This window comes from Sceloporus undulatus, chromosome 6, assembly GCF_019175285.1.
Source record: "Sceloporus undulatus isolate JIND9_A2432 ecotype Alabama chromosome 6, SceUnd_v1.1, whole genome shotgun sequence".
NCBI lineage: Eukaryota > Metazoa > Chordata > Lepidosauria > Squamata > Phrynosomatidae > Sceloporus > Sceloporus undulatus.
The window spans coordinates 8235759-8255282 of record NC_056527.1 but is presented as its reverse complement, the minus strand read 5'-3'; the positions used below and the strand labels follow the sequence as shown (position 1 = coordinate 8255282).

At 38.4% G+C, this 19524-nt stretch overlaps 1 protein-coding gene across 5 annotated transcripts in view; it reads left to right on the top strand.

Annotated features, from left to right (window-relative positions):
- The window catches only part of TTC21A (tetratricopeptide repeat domain 21A), a 44615-nt gene that overhangs the window by 3816 nt on the left and 21275 nt on the right, over positions 1 to 19524 (top strand). For 4 of the 5 annotated variants that reach the window (XM_042474525.1, XM_042474520.1, XM_042474523.1 and 1 more), the window contains exons 4-17: positions 246 to 412; positions 1627 to 1749; positions 3025 to 3182; positions 4330 to 4414; positions 6262 to 6360; positions 7302 to 7497; positions 9158 to 9255; positions 10218 to 10418; positions 10810 to 10939; positions 12718 to 12875; positions 14709 to 14921; positions 16439 to 16677; positions 17874 to 17946; positions 18918 to 19028. In XM_042474525.1, coding sequence (XP_042330459.1) covers positions 246 to 412; positions 1627 to 1749; positions 3025 to 3182; positions 4330 to 4414; positions 6262 to 6360; positions 7302 to 7497; positions 9158 to 9255; positions 10218 to 10418; positions 10810 to 10939; positions 12718 to 12875; positions 14709 to 14921; positions 16439 to 16677; positions 17874 to 17946; positions 18918 to 19028 — 2051 coding nt within the window. The remainder of the gene's footprint in view (positions 1 to 245; positions 413 to 1626; positions 1750 to 3024; positions 3183 to 4329; positions 4415 to 6261; positions 6361 to 7301; positions 7498 to 9157; positions 9256 to 10217; positions 10419 to 10809; positions 10940 to 12717; positions 12876 to 14708; positions 14922 to 16438; positions 16678 to 17873; positions 17947 to 18917; positions 19029 to 19524) is intronic. The other variant, XM_042474522.1, reaches the window with a different exon arrangement.

The following is a 19524-nucleotide window of genomic DNA, read 5'->3' as shown; positions in this document are numbered from 1 at the left end:
ACTCACTTATGGATCACACTGCGCTTCTGCTGAGACCCTCAGAAACATAGAGTTTGAGTTTTGGCAGTAGTCTTGTCACTTGGCATAGCTATATGCTTTGCTTTTGAGCTTTTCAACTTGATTCACCTTGAAACAGAAGGGTTTTTTTTTGTTTGTTTTTTTGTTGGACTGCTTGTATTACCTGGGTTTAAAACAAGTGGAATATAATGGAAACAGATACTATAGTATGCCTTATTAACTTTCAGATTCCTCTGCCATTTTGGATCTAGAAACCAAATTAAAGGAAATGAAGAAGACTGCTGGAAGCAGTGCATTGTATTACACTGGAATGTTTATGTGGCTTATGAATAAACACGAAAAAGCAAAAGAGTATGTCGACAAAATGCTGAAAGTATCTAATGGTGCAAGAGAGGTAGAGTAAAGCAAATGAGGCTGTTCCTGTCATCTAAAGTTCAGCATCTGTTTTAAATGTGCTCTTGGTCATTTGAAATTCTTTGTAAAGTATCAACTGGCAAGGTATTGTGCCCTCAGTCTTACCAAGGTGATGATTGTGCAGATACAGTAGTTCTGTACATGTGTTACCACTTTGGATCAGGACCAATTCATTCACACTAAAAGGTGTTGGGGAGAAAATAACACACATCTGTATCCAGCAGTCAAGGCTGTGGCTTCTGTGACTATAGTGAGTGCACATGTTACTGAACAGATGGTACACTGTCAGTTCTGCCAGTGCCAGTCACTTGCTTCAAGAAAGCCAGAGTCACATAAGAGTGTTACTCTTATGGTAACAGATGTTCAGTGCTGGCAGAGCTGATGGTACGTAACGTATGTTCAGTTGGGGAACTGTCTTAAACTCAGAAGTGTTTTGGGAAAATCCCTCTTTTGGACTACTGGCTCCCCAGATATCCTTGTGAGCAGAACCAGTGTCCATGGTGGCTGGGTGATAGCTCTGAATATGTGAGGATTAGGTCTCACTGGAAAAGGGAGTTCTACTGCATATATTCAATGAATGTTTAAACTCCATACCTGAAATAGCTGCCTAGCCAGAAGAGATGTAGCAGAGGAGGAGAGGTGTTCTACCACATATCTTATGTGAAGTTTTTATCACTCTCTTTTTTCCATAGTTGAATTACATGTGCTACACGATATTTTTTTTTTAATCAGCTTCAAAAATGAACAAAAACAATCAGAACATTAACAATTAGCAGAATATTATCTGATTCTTCAGGGGGAAAATGGTAAGCACATCGCAGAAACCCACCACTAAGCAAAGTATTTTGTTTGTCTGTAGAGGCTGTCAGATTAGACCATCAAATCAGCTGGTGCAGCAAGAGAATGACAACTCACACCTAGGGTGATGCCATTCTTCTTTGCCCCCTCCCTCCTGTTTCACTATTTTAGCTTTGTGGTCTAGTGCTAACAGTGAAATGTAAACATTAATCAAGAGCCATGGGTTTAAGGGACTCCATAGCAGTTTGTATGAGCAATGTTGGGAGGAGCAGATTATTATTGCATAGTTTAGCAAAAAGAATTTCAGCCTCATATTTTAGGGATAACACTACATATAAGTTTTATTTAAAGTTACAGGTTATAGGTAAGCAACCTACTATTTTTCTAAACTTTCAGGGGCTTGTTTTGAAAGGATGGATATATGTTACATCTGACAAACCACATGCTGTTAAGAAGTCTATCAAGTATCTAGATGAAGGGAATCAGGACAACTCAGATATATTTGGGATGATGGGAAAGGTAGACTATTTACTTCCATTTTTTATTACTTTGATTTTCTTTATTTTGGAGGTATAACAACTACTTAAGGCTATCAGAATCCAAACATTCTATAGTCCTGTCCTCTGCAGAAAAGACCCCACCAGAACCCATTCAAATCAAAGGATATATGTGCATCCATATGCATAGGTGAACCTGCTTATTGATAAAGCCAAATTCAGGCTGCAGTCTTGTGTAAAATGGAAATGAATCTTACTGAAGTCAGTGAGATGTATGAATAAATCTGCATAGGTTCACACAGTTAGTAGATGCATGCCAAACACATCAAAAGTGATCAAAGATGATTTTATCATTAAAAGAATAAAATTGAACCCCAACTGTACATTTCTTTAATAGCAGTGCTGATATAATATCTGGGTCTGAGTTTATCCATGCTTAAAAACAAGTTTCTCACAGGCAGTCCAGATTCTGCAACCTACATAAAAAAACATGCACAGAACAGAATATTGTGTATCGTCTTGTTGAGGGAATGGCAATTGTTCTGTTTACTCTAGTAATGGAGGGAAAGGTCAAGTTTGTGAGTGTATTATCAAGTTTCTATTTACGTATTAAAATATGTCTATCCCTTCCACTGTCCAAAGATGGAAGAACCAAGCTCTGCCCTCTATATTTTGGAAATATTTGACATTTCGGCAGATGTTGTTGATGCCTGGACACTTTCAAGCACATCTTCACAGTAATAAGAGCACAAAGTTTGTTTATTTTAAACACAAACTGAGATTCTCAGGAAATTGTTTTTTGACAGGGGAGGGGAATCCAGTGACACACTGATTAATTTTTCCATCAACTAGAATTGTGTCATACGTTCAAAAGACAACACCAGATATACTAACATACATGAAACAAAACCCATAGCAATAAAAAACCACAGACATTCAAATATTGTAACCCAGATAATTAAATTAAACATGTGCTTCTTTTTAGTTTATTCTTAGGCATTTTTTTTACTGATACATACTGTTGCTGATGTTTACTGCTACATATAGTTGCTGACTAAATTTTTCCAAAGTTTATATTCTCTTTTGTTTGAGAAGTAAAATTGATTGGCAAAACCATGATGAAATCAAAGGAATTATTTTAGTCAGTGATGTGGTGGCCATGAGAGCAAAATCCATATGGGGTCTATGTTGTGATCCACATGTGTGCCTATGGGTAGCACAGTGGCATAGGGTCACCTGGGTGCCTTTTGCTAACTGTGTAATCATTTTCCCTTCCACCTCTTTTCTTTCTCTATAGGCAAAATATTTTATGGTGCAACAGAATTATTCAGGGGCACTAGAAATAGTTGGCCAGTTAGTGGTGACTTTCCCTTCTTTCACACCAGCCCTTGTCACCAAGATGAAGCTACATTTAGCATTGCAAGACTGGGAACAAAGTGTAGAAGAAAGTAAAAGGTAGGAGATTTTTTAAACTATGGAAGCATTTGGGAAGTGTGATGGTATATTGTTATTTAAAATTATTCAAATTTCTTAATGGTGGGCAACATAAAGGCCAGAGGCTGCCCTTTACAGAACGTTTGGCCATCCATGTTGTTTGCTTCAGCTGATCTCTCTGATAGATATTTTTATATCCATTGGAAAGAAATCAGCTAGACAGATAAGAGCTCGTCTTTGCTTGATTCAATAGATGGAAGTAATAAACAGCTAGATTCTAAAAGATCAAGTTTATATTTATTCATTAAAATATTTCTATCCCTTCCTTTATCCAAAGATCTCAGGGTGGTTTACAATAAAATCAACAATTTCAAACTGGTTAAAACAATCGTGAATGATATAACTGTAAAGCATGTACAACCTAAAATTAAGATTCCTTGGTTCTTAGGTTTTGAATGTAATGTTTCTGTTTCTTTATTTTATATATTGTTACATTTTATAGGTTTTGTAAATACTCTAAGTTGGTTGTAAGCTGCCTTGGGCACTGTGTTAATATCAGAAGGAGGACACACTTTTTCTAAATAAGCATATAATTTTGTCACGTTTTTGCTCAGAGGTGTATTCTATTATAGCTTCCTTCCAAGTTGTTGAGAATATTTTATCAGCATAATGACAAAAAGAAATGTCCCATTCTGTGTTACAACTGGAATTACTCGCTTCAGATGAACATTGGTTGATTTCTTAATCACGCTTAAGCCTTTTTAAGAACATAAGAAGAGTCCTGATAGTCAGACCACAGGCTTATTTAGTCCAGTATTCTAGTTACACAATAACCGACAAGCTGCTTAACAACATCCTTCTCTTCCCAATTCTCAGATGGGAATTCCCTTTACTTTTATGTGTGGTTCATTTTAATATCAGTTCAAAAGTGGTCCTTAATTTTTTAAAAAAGAGGGAGAAAAAAATTTGCCCAAGACAAATGGGTAGAAATATCTCCACTTATTAGTTTTTTTTAAAAAACCTGTAAGATTAATTACAAACCATTTATTACCATCTTTTATCACAAAGCAGCTGTGTAACAGTCTTTTGCTTTTGGTAACAGAGAACTAGTTGGTATATTCTCTAATTCACTTTGATTTCTAATATTTCCAAACAAATATTGTTTAAGAATCCTAAGCAAGGAACCCAATGATATAGATGGACTCCAGCACCTGGTTGTAAACCATCTCACTATGACTGGGAATAAAACCATGGTGAGTATTAATGTATTTCTTGATATTTGTATTGTTAGAGTTGTGTTGTGAACTTTTAAAATAATTGTAACCTTCATGGTTCCATTGTCCACAATAATGTGGTAAGTATCTTATCATTATGAATGGTAATATGTGCTGTGCTGTATTTCTGCACTTGGAAACATGCTTGTATAATAATTTACATTGATACGACCCATGGTTTGAAACATACTTCAGAACTTGTTGCTGTTTATCCCAAAACTCAGGGCCAGAATACCACATTAACTTATACGTAAGTACTTAACTAAGTACTTAAGTAACTTTTACTAACCTGATCAGAAACATACTGTATATACTCACATATAAGTCTAGAAATTTGAGTCAAAAAATTGGCCCCAAAGAACTGGGTCAACTTATCCATAGGGCCAATCAATGCAAGTGTTGCACCTTAGCTCAAAATAGAAATCATGGCGGGATACACACCGCCATTTAGTACGTATACAATACGTACTAGGGTTAGGAAGGGGCGGTGCTTCCGCACCCCCCTAACCCTAGTACGTATTGTATACGTACAAGATGGCGGTGCCCCTTCTACATGGGCGCCGCCATCTTTACGTACTGGACGCACAGCGTCCAGACATGTCGCGGCGCCTATGACGTCGCGAGTCCGCGCCAGGCGCCTCGCGACGTCATTGAGGCGCCGCAAAAAGAAGCTCCGAAATGGAGCTTCTTTTTTGCTCCGCGCGGGAGCCGCGCGGTTTGGCTGCTGCGGCTTCCCGCGCGGAGCAAATGGCGGTGGCGCGGACCGCCGCAAAGCGGCGGTCTGTACCCCCCCAACTTCCTTCTGAGTAAAGGGCTTAGTCCATCCCAGAGAAAACTAAAAGTAGCACCAACCCCCTCTATTCTCTCCTTTGTGCGCTTCTGGCCTTTTTGAAATGCAGAAAAGGCCAGAAATAATAGCAGAATTCTTTGGCATCATTTTTCTTTCCTTCATTTTACCTACTTTGTTTCATGCCCCTAACTTTTACCCTTGACTTATACATGGGTCATATCAAAATTCATAATTTTGGCCCCAAAACCTGCCCTTGACTTATACATGAGATCGACCTATAGTTGAGTATATACAATAATTCAACTGTACTCTGATGATCAGCAGAATGGACCTCCTCCTTCCCATGCAACTGATGCCCAGTAAAGCTGATGAGGATGGCTGAGTTATGATCATGACAATAGTGTCAAAATTGTGACTAAGTAGTGATCATGAATATGAAACATCAAAGCATGGTTGAATGATGTTTCTGGCAAGTTTGGAGGGGTCAGGCCAGGAAAAATTACTTTGTTGAGTATAAGCTGCTACAGCTTGCCAGATCACGTTTTTAATTCTCATGAAGGTGCACTTTCAAACGTGTGACTAGATAGAAGTCTTTGGGCCAAAACAGACAGCCATAAAGGGGTGGCTTAACACCACCCTTTGAGCGCTGGATCAGAGTCATGAGAACTGCACACTGTGGCCCTGATCCAGCGTTTTTCCAGCCCAAAAAGAAGTGGCAAAATGTCAGTCATTTTTGGGGCAGAAAAAAATGCCATGGCAGCGTTTTTTCTGCATTTCTACAGTGTGGCATGTGTAAACACCATGCCACAGAAACACCATGATGCCGCCCGCTGTGTGGTTAGCGGGGTGGCATGATGCTTGGTTGGAGGCAGCATTGGGGTGTGCAGCGTGCATACACCACGCCCCCATGCCACCCTGAAGCCGACGGGTTTTGCCAGTCTGTTTTGGCCCTAAGTCCTCTTCACTGAGTCATTTTGTATTATTCAGAAGTATCTGTGTCTCAGATGTTAAAATAATATGGATGTTTTTAATGTAGGCATTAGAAACACTAAGAGAATTTATTGGTGCTCTGGAGATAAAAGAGCCTCAGAGATCAGAACTTCATCTTCAAAAAATGTTAGTGATCAGTAGACTGGTAAGGGCAAAGTCATGTTAATATTTTTTTTGAATTCCGTAGTAATAATGTGTTGTCAAAGTTATTGCTGATGTTTTCTCTGTTTGAAATACACTTCCTTACTTCTAATAATATCTTATGTGATATGAGGAAAATAATTTTAACAGTAACTTTTTGTAGGTTTTTATTTCTGACTTTATGTGTACTTTTATCTGTATTTGTTTTAATTTTTGTAAGCTGCCGAAAATTTTGGGGGTAAGGTGGGATGAACGTTTTTATAAATTAGTTGTGTTTAATTTTTCCAAACAACAACAAACAGTCATGTTTGAAATGTATGTCTCACCACATACATGGTTCCTGTTTTCAGTGAAAACTGTGAAGCTCATACCAGGGACTATTTTACTACAAAAGTATTGTAACTGAAGCTTAAAATACATTCACAGATTTCAGTCTGTCACCAAAGGTTTAAATAGAGGCAGTCCTTTCCTGGCACACTGCATGTAGGGTGGTTTTCATTGAGGTATTGTGTATAGCCAAAACATGTTTATAAAGACTGCAGAGTGAAACAAAGCACAATAAAGCAAACCTTTCTTGAAAGCAGAGCTCATTGCTTTAACACTTCAGGATAATGAACAATTTAGCAGACTTGTCTGTTACCTGTCTTATTTATTACCAAGATGTTTATGCTAACTATGCTCAGTACTCCTCTGAACATTGATGACTAACGTTACTAATACGGTTGTCATTTTTTGCTTCCCATTTCACTATATCTTACCCCCTACAACCATATTCACTGTATTTATATAGAGTGATGTATATTGTACTTCATGTGTCTGAAGAAATGGACAGTAATCTGTGAAAGATCATGCTAAATCTGATAGTTTTAAAGATACTACAGAATTATTTTTATCTATGCGCCTTATATGCATGTCTTTTCCCCTCTGCCACCAATTAACTTTTAGTCCGGGAAAAATCAAGATATCCTACAGGAAGTGTATGAGTTCATTAAAAAAACAGGCATGAACCTATTATCTTCCGATGCATGTTTTGCAAATGAGTTAGGATATCTGCTAATCCTCATGGAGAACTGGAAGGAAGCTTCTGTGTGGTATAGAAAAGCTACAGAGTTGGATGAAAATACTGTTGAGTCACTGACAGGTAGGCTCTTAAAGATTTGTTTGTTGAAATAAGTATTTGTCTGCCTTCAGATTTGCTTTATACTTTCCTGAAGTCATTTCTAGGCTTGTCATTATTTAAACTTTGAATCCTTTTTACTTCATGGAGGTGTAAGGAGTAGGCATACATATCCTCCAAATAGAGTAGATGACATCTGATGAAGGTGGATAGTGGAGTCATACACAAACAGCATAGTTTTCATAATTTCCCTGCAAAACTTGGGAAGTCATTACAAAGTAAATATAAATCCCGCCTCATTCCTGTCTCCTCGGCCTGTAATTAGTTACTATTTAGATGCAAAAAAATTTTTTTTAAGTTCTTCCTTTTCTGTTACTTAAAAAACTTTGCTAAAGGGTTGCTAAAGTAAAGAGTTGCTAAAGAAACACATATGTCCTTAAAATTAAAAACATTAGCTACTACCCCAAGGATATTGCTCTCACCCCTAATTCTTTTTTAGAATATGACAGTGTTACCTGGAGCTTACTAGTTCCAAGGGCTGTTCTGTCTGATAAAAGGAACACCAGGTTGGCTTTTATGAACATAGGCCAAGATGTTACATCAGACGTTGGCTGGAGAAGAGATTATATAGTGCCTCATCAACAAACAAAGGATACATAGAGCAGATAAGTTTATAAACTGAAATACAGACAGCCTTGTCAGGACTGCAGCAGTCTGAGAAACCTCTCCCATTCTGGTTCTAGAGAACAAACTTGGAAGTATGAAAATAGATATTCCTCAAATGCTCAGTGTGGTGGAACCTCTATCCAGGCTGGCCCTTGGGCTTCTATTTCTCACATTCCCTTTTACACTGAGGATCCTTCCCTGGATCTATTACTCTGGCCTCAAGGTGACCACAATACTGGACAAGTGGCGATGTTGATCAGTGAGTTCAGTGTTGTAAATCATGACTAGTTTCCCCTTTCAGTTCTTAAATTTAAACAAACAGATATAATTCATAGAATCACAGAGTTGGAAGAGACCACAAGGGCCATCCAGTCCAACCCCCTGCCATGCAGGAACTCAGAATCAAAGCATCCCTGACAGATGGCCATCCAGCCTCTGTTTAAAGATCTCCAAGGAAGGAGACTCCATGACTCTCTGAGGGAGTGTCTTCCACTTTCGAACAGCTCTTACTGTCAGGAAGTTCCTCCTAATGTTGTAGAAAATAAAAGGAGTAAAGATTTAACACATGGTATAACAAATGATATACATGAATTTCCTGAACAATGTCCACACTTGCAGCTTCCCAAACACTCTTCAGATCATATCCATTCCTCTCTTGCTCACTGGTTTTCACTCTTCTCTGCCCAGTAACTCTATTTCATCCTGCTCCTAATTCTCCCTTTAACAGACAAGCATCTAGATTATATTCCTTCACTCATAGGCTGGCTTTTGCAGATTTCTGAAGGCTTCAGAGAGTAAAAGCTGGACAAAAAGCCACCTAATTCAATATCTGTCCTGTGTCTGAGAAAGCTATCCCCATTTATACAGTCTGTGGGTACATCTACACTATAGAAATAATGTAATTTGACAGTACTATCAAACATATAGCTTCTGATTCACAGTTAAAGCATGTGGTTATAATTAAAAGTTTATTTTATTTATGAAAATCTTATTTACTACTGGCTTCATTACTTTACAGGGATTATATGGTGCCAAATGCTTGGAGGGAAGCTAGAAGAAGCAGAACAACAATTGGAATTCCTAAAGGAAGTTCAGCAATCCATTGGAAAAACCTCAGTTAGGTTACACTTATTTTCTTAGATTTTTTCTTCATACATTTACTGTAAGCCATGGTGATGATGATGATGATGGTGGTGGTGATGATGATGGTGATAGTAATATTTATTTCTATTCTACTTTTTCCCAGTTTGGGAATCAAAATAGCTTGTAACAAATGAAAAACATATCATTAATAATCCAGTCAATCTCTTAACAGAAAAGTCTTTACTTGTCTGCACAAATAAAGCAGAGAAGATACCAGTGTAACCTCTCTGGGAAAGGAGTTCCAGAGTCTGGGGGGAACCACTGAAAAGGCCCTCTTCCATGTTCCACCAAATATATATATGTGCAGGTACTGGGACACAGAGACAAGGGCCTTCCCAGCAGTTCTTAAAACATAGATTGTTCATAAGAGAAGATATGGTCCTTCTGATAACCTGGATTTGAGCTGTATAGGGCTTTATAGGTAAAATCTAGCACTTGAATTGTGCCTGGAAACAGACTGGCAGCCAGTGAAGCCATTGCAACAAGGGAGATGTGTGTCTCTTGTAACCAGTCCCAGTTAACAATTTGGCTGAAGCTTTTTGGACCAGTTGAAGTTTCCAAACACACTTCAAACGCAGTCCCACATGGATCATATGACAGTAATCCAACCATGAGATAGCTGAGGCATGTGACTGCACTGATGATCTTTGCATGTCTGGGTGCTCAGACTCTTAGCTTTTATTTCACACAATTCTCAGATGTTTCTTCAGATGTTAGCCACTGCTGTCTCTTCACCCACTTAACTTTATTAGGCTCTGAAAATCTGAGCTGGGTCAGCAGCTAGGAGATCATTTAGCCCTCACTAAAGTTACTCAAGTCAGAACACTGTTTTATTTGCATATCTATGTTGATCTTCTAGGATATTAGCCAAAGAGAAGCTGTAAGGCGATAACAAAACTACTGTACAAAAAAGTTTCATATTCTGTGTTTCACAGGCCCTAGCTTATCTTCAGGCTGTGATGGCTTCAAGAAAAAACAAGAATGAGCAAACTGCCAGTGCCCTTCTGAATGAAGCTGCACAACTTCATTTTTCTACTCTGCATGATCTTCCTTTGAGCATTGAATATTATGAAAAGCTCAACCCTATGTTTTTGATTGAAATTGTGAAAGAATATTTGGTCTTCTGTCCCAAACAGGTAGGAAATCCTGTTTCCTATGCCCCACTTTCCAGAACACCAGGGCTTGTGGGAAGGGGGATCAGCTGAGCACTCTTTTCCCTGGACATTTTGCTGGTGAGGAGAGGTTGCCAGAGACTTACGGTCAGTGGTTGAACTAGCATGTGATAGTATAGGATGCCATCACCCTACTTCTTTTCAAGAAGACATAAAACTGTATCCTCCCTTCTATAATATACATAATAAAATAATATATCATATTATCATGAATGTTTCTATAAGCTCTTATGTGTGTGATGACTAACCAGACTGAGGCTTATAAAAAGCAATACAGTATAAGGTTATTGTTGGGAATTGCATATGAAAGAAATGTATTTCTAGAAAAGACATAATTTTACTTCTTTTTTAATAGCCACGGTTACCTGGTCAAGTTTTATCTTCTCTTCTTAAGCAAGCAACTATTATTTTGAATCCACTTGTAAAAGCAGCTCCGGGGATGATAGAACCTCTTTTTTTAATGGCACAGGTTAAATATTTATCAGGTAAGTTCATATCTGATTACCTATTCAAAGAATAAAAAGACACCTGGATTTTAGATCACTAACACTATTCAGTTAATATTTAAGAAAAAATCTTGACAAACTTAATGATTAAAGTGGAGAATGAAAGGCTTAGAAGGAATCTTTGTCAAGTCACCTTTTAAAGTGGTGATTATGAGAACATTTTGTAAGGAGTACCAAGGTTTTTTGCCCTCTCTTCTCCTGCATAAGGTTTGAGCTAGGTCATGTGTTCCTGGGTAAACTGGTGTGCTGAAGTCGAAGGCTTTCATGGCCGGCATCCATAATTTTTTGTGGGCTCTTCGGGCTATGTGGCCATGTTCTAGAAGATTTTCTTCCTGACATTTCACCAGCATCTGTGGCTGGCATCTTCAGAGATGCTTGCCTGGAAAGGAGTTGGGTATATATATACTGTGTGAATCTGGGAAGGCATTCTCTGAAGATGCCAGCCACAGATGCCACATAGCCCGAAAAACCCACAAAAAACTATGGTGCGCTGAACTTCCTCATTTTCTTTTCTAAGCCCCTATGATGAATCTGAGACCAAAAAGTGAGTGATTTGCACCCCTTCCTCCTGATGGGAGTTGTCTAGCTGTGTGGCTTATTTTATATTTTACTAAATGTATGCACTGCTTTTCCAAGGCCCACTACCTTCAGAGTCAAGGCTGTCCAAACCAACTCTCTTCAGCGGTAGGAACCTGCTAGTCACTGTAATGGGTTCAAGATGTTAAGGGCCTATATTCCAAAGAGAGGTTGAATTCTTTTCATGTAAAAAGCATAGTAAAATGTAGTTTCCTTGACACTTCCACTTAAAATGATCAGGTAAGCCAATGTAGGGAATCAGTTACTTTAGATGTTGGATTGCAGTTGCCATTAGCCCTAGCCAGCCTAACAAATGTTAAGTGATGCTGAGCTAGACAATGACAAGGCTGTGTTAAGTGCTAAACTGTGTTATGACTATGGAGAGCTGCTGCCAGTCAGAGTAGTCAGAGCTGGGCTAGATGAACAAATAATAGATTTTAATAATAGATTTTAATATGTTTTTTGCTATGTATTGCTATGTTACATTTGTTTTATTATTTTATATTTATTGTTACAGTATTGTTTATTGCTATTGCTTTGTATTTCCCTACTGTTGTAAGCCACCCGGATTCCCAGTGATTGGGCGGGATATAAATAAATCCTATTATTATTATTATTATTATTATTATTAATAGAAGGTAGCTTCCTAAATTCCTCTCTTCTCAGCTGATGCCTAGAGCTGCAATTAGCATAATATAAAAATACAGCACTAAGAAAGATGCCAGTTCACCTTGCTTCTTTTACTGCTTCCTTAAGTTGTCTGGGTTTTTTTAAATTAATAGTCATTGTATGGGTTTATTAAAACAGGTACCACAAACATTTTTTAAAATCATGCCAAAAATACTCCAGAAGTTCAAAGAGTTGTTATGGTATCGGCAGTTGCCAATACACCTGCAGCATCAGTTCAAGCTAAAAATACTACAGATTTGTAAGACCAGTTTTTATATAAGACTCTGAAGAAGGAAAAGGATACATTTATAATGAACACATTTCTAGTTCATCCCACTGCTCTGAAAAGGTTACTTCTGTCTTCATATTACAAAGTCAATGAGTAATAGATGATGGAGTTAGCAAACTGGGGCACTTACTGAGGAAGGTCCATGATAGCCTTTGGGAATTGTTGCATAACAGTATTTGTAAGAAAAGAATGTCTAGAACAAAAATATTGAGTTATTTTGCAGGAGAATTAGAAACTGCCCAGGGTACCCTGCAACGTTGTTTAGAGCTGGATCCAACATCCACAGATGCTAATCTTCTTATGGCCCAAATTCACCTGTCTCAAGGAAATATCAAAGAATGTGCCCATTCACTGGAAATAGGGGTTAGCTACAATTTTCAGGTGAGCCTTAGCAAAATATTTCAAATACTTATGAGAATTGTCTACTCTTTTCCTCTGGCACTGCATCTACTTATAAGCAGCAAGTTCATTTGCAAGTAATCTCCTGTTTGTGACCACCACTTGTGGGAAGAACAGAACAGGAGATTAAAAGATTAAAGCTGAATTCCTTATTTGTATATTCAAGTGGTTTCTTTCCTAACTTCCTTTTCATACCTGATTTAAAGTGTGTAGAATGTTACTTTTCAAATGTAATTTGTTTCATTACTTGTCACTTGCCTCACCAGGCACTTTATTACCATTGCATGTGTCTAAGCAGCAGCTTGCTAGATTGTTGATATATTACTTGTTATATTACTTGTTACACTGCATAAGCGAGGGAGCACTTGATAAAATGCTCAACTGATGGATGTTTTATTGGTACAAAAGGCCAAATGTGTTTCAGCCTGTATTGTTCTCATGGCTTCTTCAGGGCCTATGTGCAATGTAACTTCAGAAATTTCTGGCACTGAAACACTCGCCATTTACTGGACATTTGAGAAAGTGCTGCCAAGTTAACGCAAACTCCAGTATCCCTAATATTTTTTAAAATAATTTCTGACCAAAAAACACCGCATTAAAAATACCCCCATTATCTCCATATGGAGCGGATGTAGGAAACAACAACAGACCAACAAATATCCATCAATTAAAAACACACCATCAGTTAAAACACACATCAGTTTAAAAGAGCAAACAACACACATACATATTAAAACAATCTACATTGAAAATTCATTATTTAAAATTTACCATTTTAAAAATCATCTGGATAGGCCTGCCAGAAGAGACTGGTTTTCAATGTTGTTGTAAATTTAGACAGCATGTTCAAATCTTTTCCAACAGTTCGTTCTACAGTCTAGGGGCAGCTGAAGAAAAAGTCCTCTGGCTAACATCGGTCCCATACAAACAGGCCAAAATAAAGCTGCTTCGGGTCACTCTGGAGGTATGGTGTTTAAATGATGCATACATCCTAAGAGTCCAGAAGCCACACCAAAGCCACGTTCCAGTCCTTAGGACTGGAGCAGGGCTTTGGTATGGCTTCCAGACTCTTATCATCATTTAAACAGCATATCTCCAAAGTGATCCGAAGCAGCTTTATTTTGGCCTGTCTGTTCAGGCCCATTGTAAAATTCGTGGTAAAATACACTGTAAATTCTCCTAACTCCACAAGTGCCTCCCCAAAAGTAAAAAGGTAGTCCAAACCCCTGAAAATAGAATCAAGAGATGGGGTTTTGTTTCCACTGGAAACCTACTACTGAACATGGACATCACAATCAGAAGTAAGGTGTGGTTGTGTTTTGGTTTTTTTCACCTGCAAAAAAATGTTGTTCCAACTTTAGGCAAAAGGTGGGGTGTCCATAAAGTAGTAAATAGAATAGACACCATGCAGCTCACTCTACCACATCAAGGCGCCAGTGGTCTAAGCACACCATTAAATGTGGGCAGCTGCTTCCCACACATCTTGGATGGTGTAATTGTTGGAGGAGAGACAGCATCTCATGCTGTTCTAAGTAGAATGAAAGGTAACCACAATTGTAATGCAACACTAATGTTATTCATTTCGTTATTTTTTAAAAGGAACATTGGTCCTTTTATTGGAAAAGTAACAGTAATGTTACTTTTTAAGGCCTCCAAGCACTACAAGTTTGTGTTGACTTTCTTTACTTAGAATCCAGCCACAGCACTAGTCTATACCATGAATTGAAATATGCTGGAATATATCAGATCTAATGTTTTCAGGATGACTCTGTAGTTGATTTATGTTACTAGTGTCACCCTTTAATATTTTACCAGCTTCGTGATTCTCCACTGTATCACTTCATCAAGGCTAGAACACTTAATAAAGCTGGGGAGTATCCCGAAGCCATTAAAACCTTAAAAATGCTTGTCAATTTACCTGAAATGAAAGGAGAAACTACGAAAGGCCAAAGACCCCCTATATCTACAAGTGAACAAGTCTCCATCTACCTGGAACTTGTTGAAGCTCTTCGACTCAATGGAGAATTGGTAAGAAAGGTTATACATATATAACCTCATCACGGTAAAAAGAAATAAGACCCTATAAAAATTAACTCAGGGATGAAGCAGACGGCCAACTTGGAGCAGTCCTGGATACCCCCCATTTGGCTTGAGACCATGGAACCAGATGTCATGGTCCCGAATGGGCCACTGGCAAGGAGAGCTTTTATTGCACTTTTTCTGATGGCTCTGGACCACCTTAGGCATAATTTTATGTCTGAAGGGCATATACAGAATACCACCTTCACCCTTATCTGCTTCTTTAGCTGCTTTAATTAGCACTAAGAGCGGACAGAGAATACTGGTAGATCTCTGTGTGATTCCTGACAAGCATTTTGACTCTCAATTGTTTAATAACAACAACAACAAATTCCCATCTTTCTGACTGTATTATTTTCCCAAGAGGGCTGTGGACCAGGAGCAGATACTGTGTGTTATGGTTCCCAGAATTCATTAATTTTAGGTATATATCCTTTGCATGAATCTCCAGCAGGTAGCTTTGAGGTGTCATAAAAAGAAGTTATTGCAAATATGAAGTGTGCCTATCCTGCCCCAGACTTAAAAACTCTTGTACTAGAACCCTGCTGTTTAGCTGATATTTTGGGGCTATTGTTTTTAGGATGGTTGCTTATCTGTTTTCAATTGCCTTTTTATATGGTTATGTTTCTTGTTTTAAATACAGTCATCCCTCCATATCCACTGATTATTTATCCACAAATTCAACCATCCACAATTTGAAAATATTATATATATATATATATATATATATATATATATATATATATTCCAAAAAGCAAACTTTGGTTTTGTCATTTTAAATAAGAGATACCATTTTACTATGCCGTTGTATTTAATGGGACTTGAGCATCCACAGATTTTGGTATTCACAGGGGGTCCTGGAACCAAACTGCAGCAGATACCAAGAGCCCACTGTATGGTGTGTATATTAGGTACATTGAAAGTGAAGAATCCAACAATTGTGTTTTATAAATAGATAAAATAATACAAATTGGTTACAGAATAAATCCGTAATTCCTGTAATCTGAAAAATGTCTCCAGTCATTCCTTTGGTATTCACCAAGCCATTTAAAATCACACAGTTTTGCTTTATGTATAGCTGTAAATCAGAATGTCAAATTATTTCCTGTGGAGTGTTTGAGTTCCCATTCAGGGAACTCATGTGGATTTGTATTCAGCCTTCTATCTATGTATTAGAGGAAAAGAATGTAAGAAATATAATTATGAACATAATAAGTAAATCTGAGCACTGACGCAAGAAGTCTCGTTATACCTTAAACAAACTATTTTCAGCTTCTGTCTGCAGTATGCAGATAGTAATATTGATCCACTTGGCAAGACTGTTGTAAGAATTACCAGCATAACAAATATGGGTTTTAAAAAACATTCTAGAAGTTCTATAGTGTTAATCATTATTATTACCATCTTGCTATAGAAGTACGTATTTACTTTTGTAAAATATTTTAATGCATGTTTTAACATTCTAGCATGAGGCTACTAAGATAATGCAAGATGCGATTAATGAATTTAGTGGAACACCAGAAGAAATCCGTGTCACTGTTGCTAATGTAGATTTGGCTATCAGTAAAGGAGAGGTGGATTTAGCTTTAGCCATGCTGAGGAATGTCACACCAAAGCAGCCATATTACACTGAAGTTAAGGAAAAGATGGCTCAGATTTACCTTCTGATTCGAAAGGATAAAAGATTGTACATTGGATGCTATTGGTAATGTTGTTTCAAGTTAATTTTACTTTTTTGCAAGAATTCAGTTTTCCTTTAGATTCAGAGAGGGATCCAAAAAAATTGATCAAGATTCATTTTGGGGACTTTCAGACACACATTTCATAAGCTACAATGCATCATACACTTCTGAGTTACGGATTTATGCCTCTACTCTAAAAGTAGTGCAGTTTGCATAGTTGTTTATTTTTAAATTTTATTCATGGTATTATTCTATGCTCTTTACATGACTGTAACCAAATAATAGGATGTGAGGTTATACGAAGGCCAGTTTTCCAATATCATTTTGTTCCTTTTCTTTGCCGGCTTGATTCTGGCCAATGAAGGAACACAGAGTTTAAATGGATAACCTCATTTTTTTGAGACACAGTGGCCCGTTACAAACGGGCATAAAGTACGGACTGGGTCCATATTAGGATTGGAAAGGGGCGTCACTTCCGGACGCCCCTAACCCTAATACGGACCGGGTCCGTACAAAATGGCGGTGTCTGTTCCACATGGGGGGCCGCCATGTTTACGTAGCAGACGCACTGCATCCGCACATCGCATGGCGCTTATGACGCTGTGCATGCGCCATTGGTGCCTCGTGGCATCATATCCGCGCTGCAAAGAGAGGCGCCATTTTGGCACTTCTTATTTGCAGTGCGGAGGAACCTCGCGGTTTGGACGCTGGGGCTCCTCTGCGCTGCAAATGAAGGCGGCGGCAGACCGCCCCTTCTGGGCGGTCTGTAATGTACCAGTGTGTCCTATTTTGAAATTTGCAATATATAATTTGACCCATTTTATTTTTGAAGCTATTGTAATTAAAAACTCCTATGTCACTTTTTAAAATCTTTTGATTGTGAACAAACAAAATTAGATTTCCTACACCAGTATTTGTTTTTTATCATTTATTAAGGTTATAATCCTAGACTCCAGGGGCAAGAATTGTAGGGATAAGAATTGTTCAGTCATATTACAAGTCATATTACAGATGCTGTTCCTCGGCATCTCCCAGTATTGTGTATTGTTAGCTATGCTAGCTAGAGCTGCTGGGAGCTGCAGTTCAACAGCATCTAGGTGACTGAACAATTTCCATCCTTGGTACACATGTGTAGCTGTGAGTCCCATTGAGATCAATGGGACTTCTAAGTATACCTGTGCTGTATTGCAATGTAAATGTCATGCCTCTTTTTATTTAGTGAGCTCTGTGAAAATTTACCAAGTCCTCATACGAGCCTTCTCTTGGGCGATGCCTATATGAATATTCAGGAGGTTAGTGATTAGTAATTAATTAAATAATTAATCAAGTAATTAATATAGTCATTTCCCAGCATCATACCATAATGTATATGAGAAAGAGAATACATTACCAGTAAAGTCAGTCTTTCCTAAATATTATGTGAAACCCTTTAAATATTCCAAAGCTTTCTGTAAATTCTGCTGCTGCCATTGGTTTACTATTGGTAAACAGCATGGTAGCTGTTGTAGTTTAAGTAATAGTAAGTACGGTGGGCCCTCCACATTCATTGGGGTTGGGGCACAGGACCCCCATGAAAGTGGAAAAACTGCAAATAAAAAAGCCACTTTTTTACATGAGAGGACACCTCTCTAAGAATATCTGGGTCCTCTAGCACAACTCTGTTTCAACATCTGCTGGAAGGTGACTATAGAATCGCACTGGAGGACCTACACATGCCTAGAGAAGTGGTTTTTCTAGGAATCTCTAGGTCCCCCAGCATCTTCATGGTCAATATCAAGCAGAGTTGCGCTGGAGGACCACAAATAATCAGATCTGCATAGTCAAAACTGCAGATGCGGAGGGCCAACTGTACTCGAGGTAGCAGAGAACAAGAAAGAAAGAAATGCCAAAATAACTGTATAGTAAAGTAACATAGTGGCTCAGTGGTTAAGACATCGACTCTGATGATTCCAAGATCAGCAGTTCGAGGCCCATGACGGAGTGAGCACCTATCACTAGTCCCATCTTGTGCTGCACTAGCAGTTTGAAAGCACATAAAAGTGCATGTAGATAAAAAGGTACCACTTCAGTGGGAAGGTAACAGCAATACAAGCAGTCATGCTGGCCACATGGCCATGGAGCCGTCTTTGACAACCCTGGTTCTTCGGCTTAGTAATGGAGAGGAGCACTGCCCCCCTATAGTCAGACATGACTTGACAATCTTGTCAAAGGGAAAACCTTTACCTTTTTAAAGTAACAACAGCCTTTTTGTCATTTATTTTAGCCTGAGAAAGCTTTGGAAGTTTATGAAGCAGCTCAAAAGAAGAACCCTTTGGATGCAACGGTAGCAAGAAAAATTGGGCAAGCCTATGTCTACACTCATCAATATAACAAGGTCCAGAAATAGGTTGTTCTTTTTTGCTTAAGGTCCAAGTCAGAGAAACAGCAACATCATCATTATCCCAGCTACTCTGATTTTCATTCTATCCTGTCTTTCTCCCATGCACTTGGATTTTAAGGCACCTCACAGAAGATAAAATAACTGCAGATAAATAAGTGCAGTTCCCTAAGTCGTTCCCTATGAGGAACGACTTAGGGAACTGGGGATGTTTAGCCTGGAGAAGAGAAGGTTAAGAGGTGATATGATAGCTCTGTTTAAATATTTGAAGGGGTGTCACATCGAGGAGGGAACAAGCTTGTTTTCTGCTGCTCCAGAGAGCAGGACCAGGAACAATGGATCCAAGCTGCAGGAAAAGAGATTCCACCTCAACATTAGGAGGAACTTCCTGACAGTAAGGGCTGTTCGACAGTGGAACACACTCCTTCCTCGGAGTGTAGTGGAGTCTCCTTTTTTGGAGGTCTTTAAGCAGAGGCTGGATGGCCATCTGTCA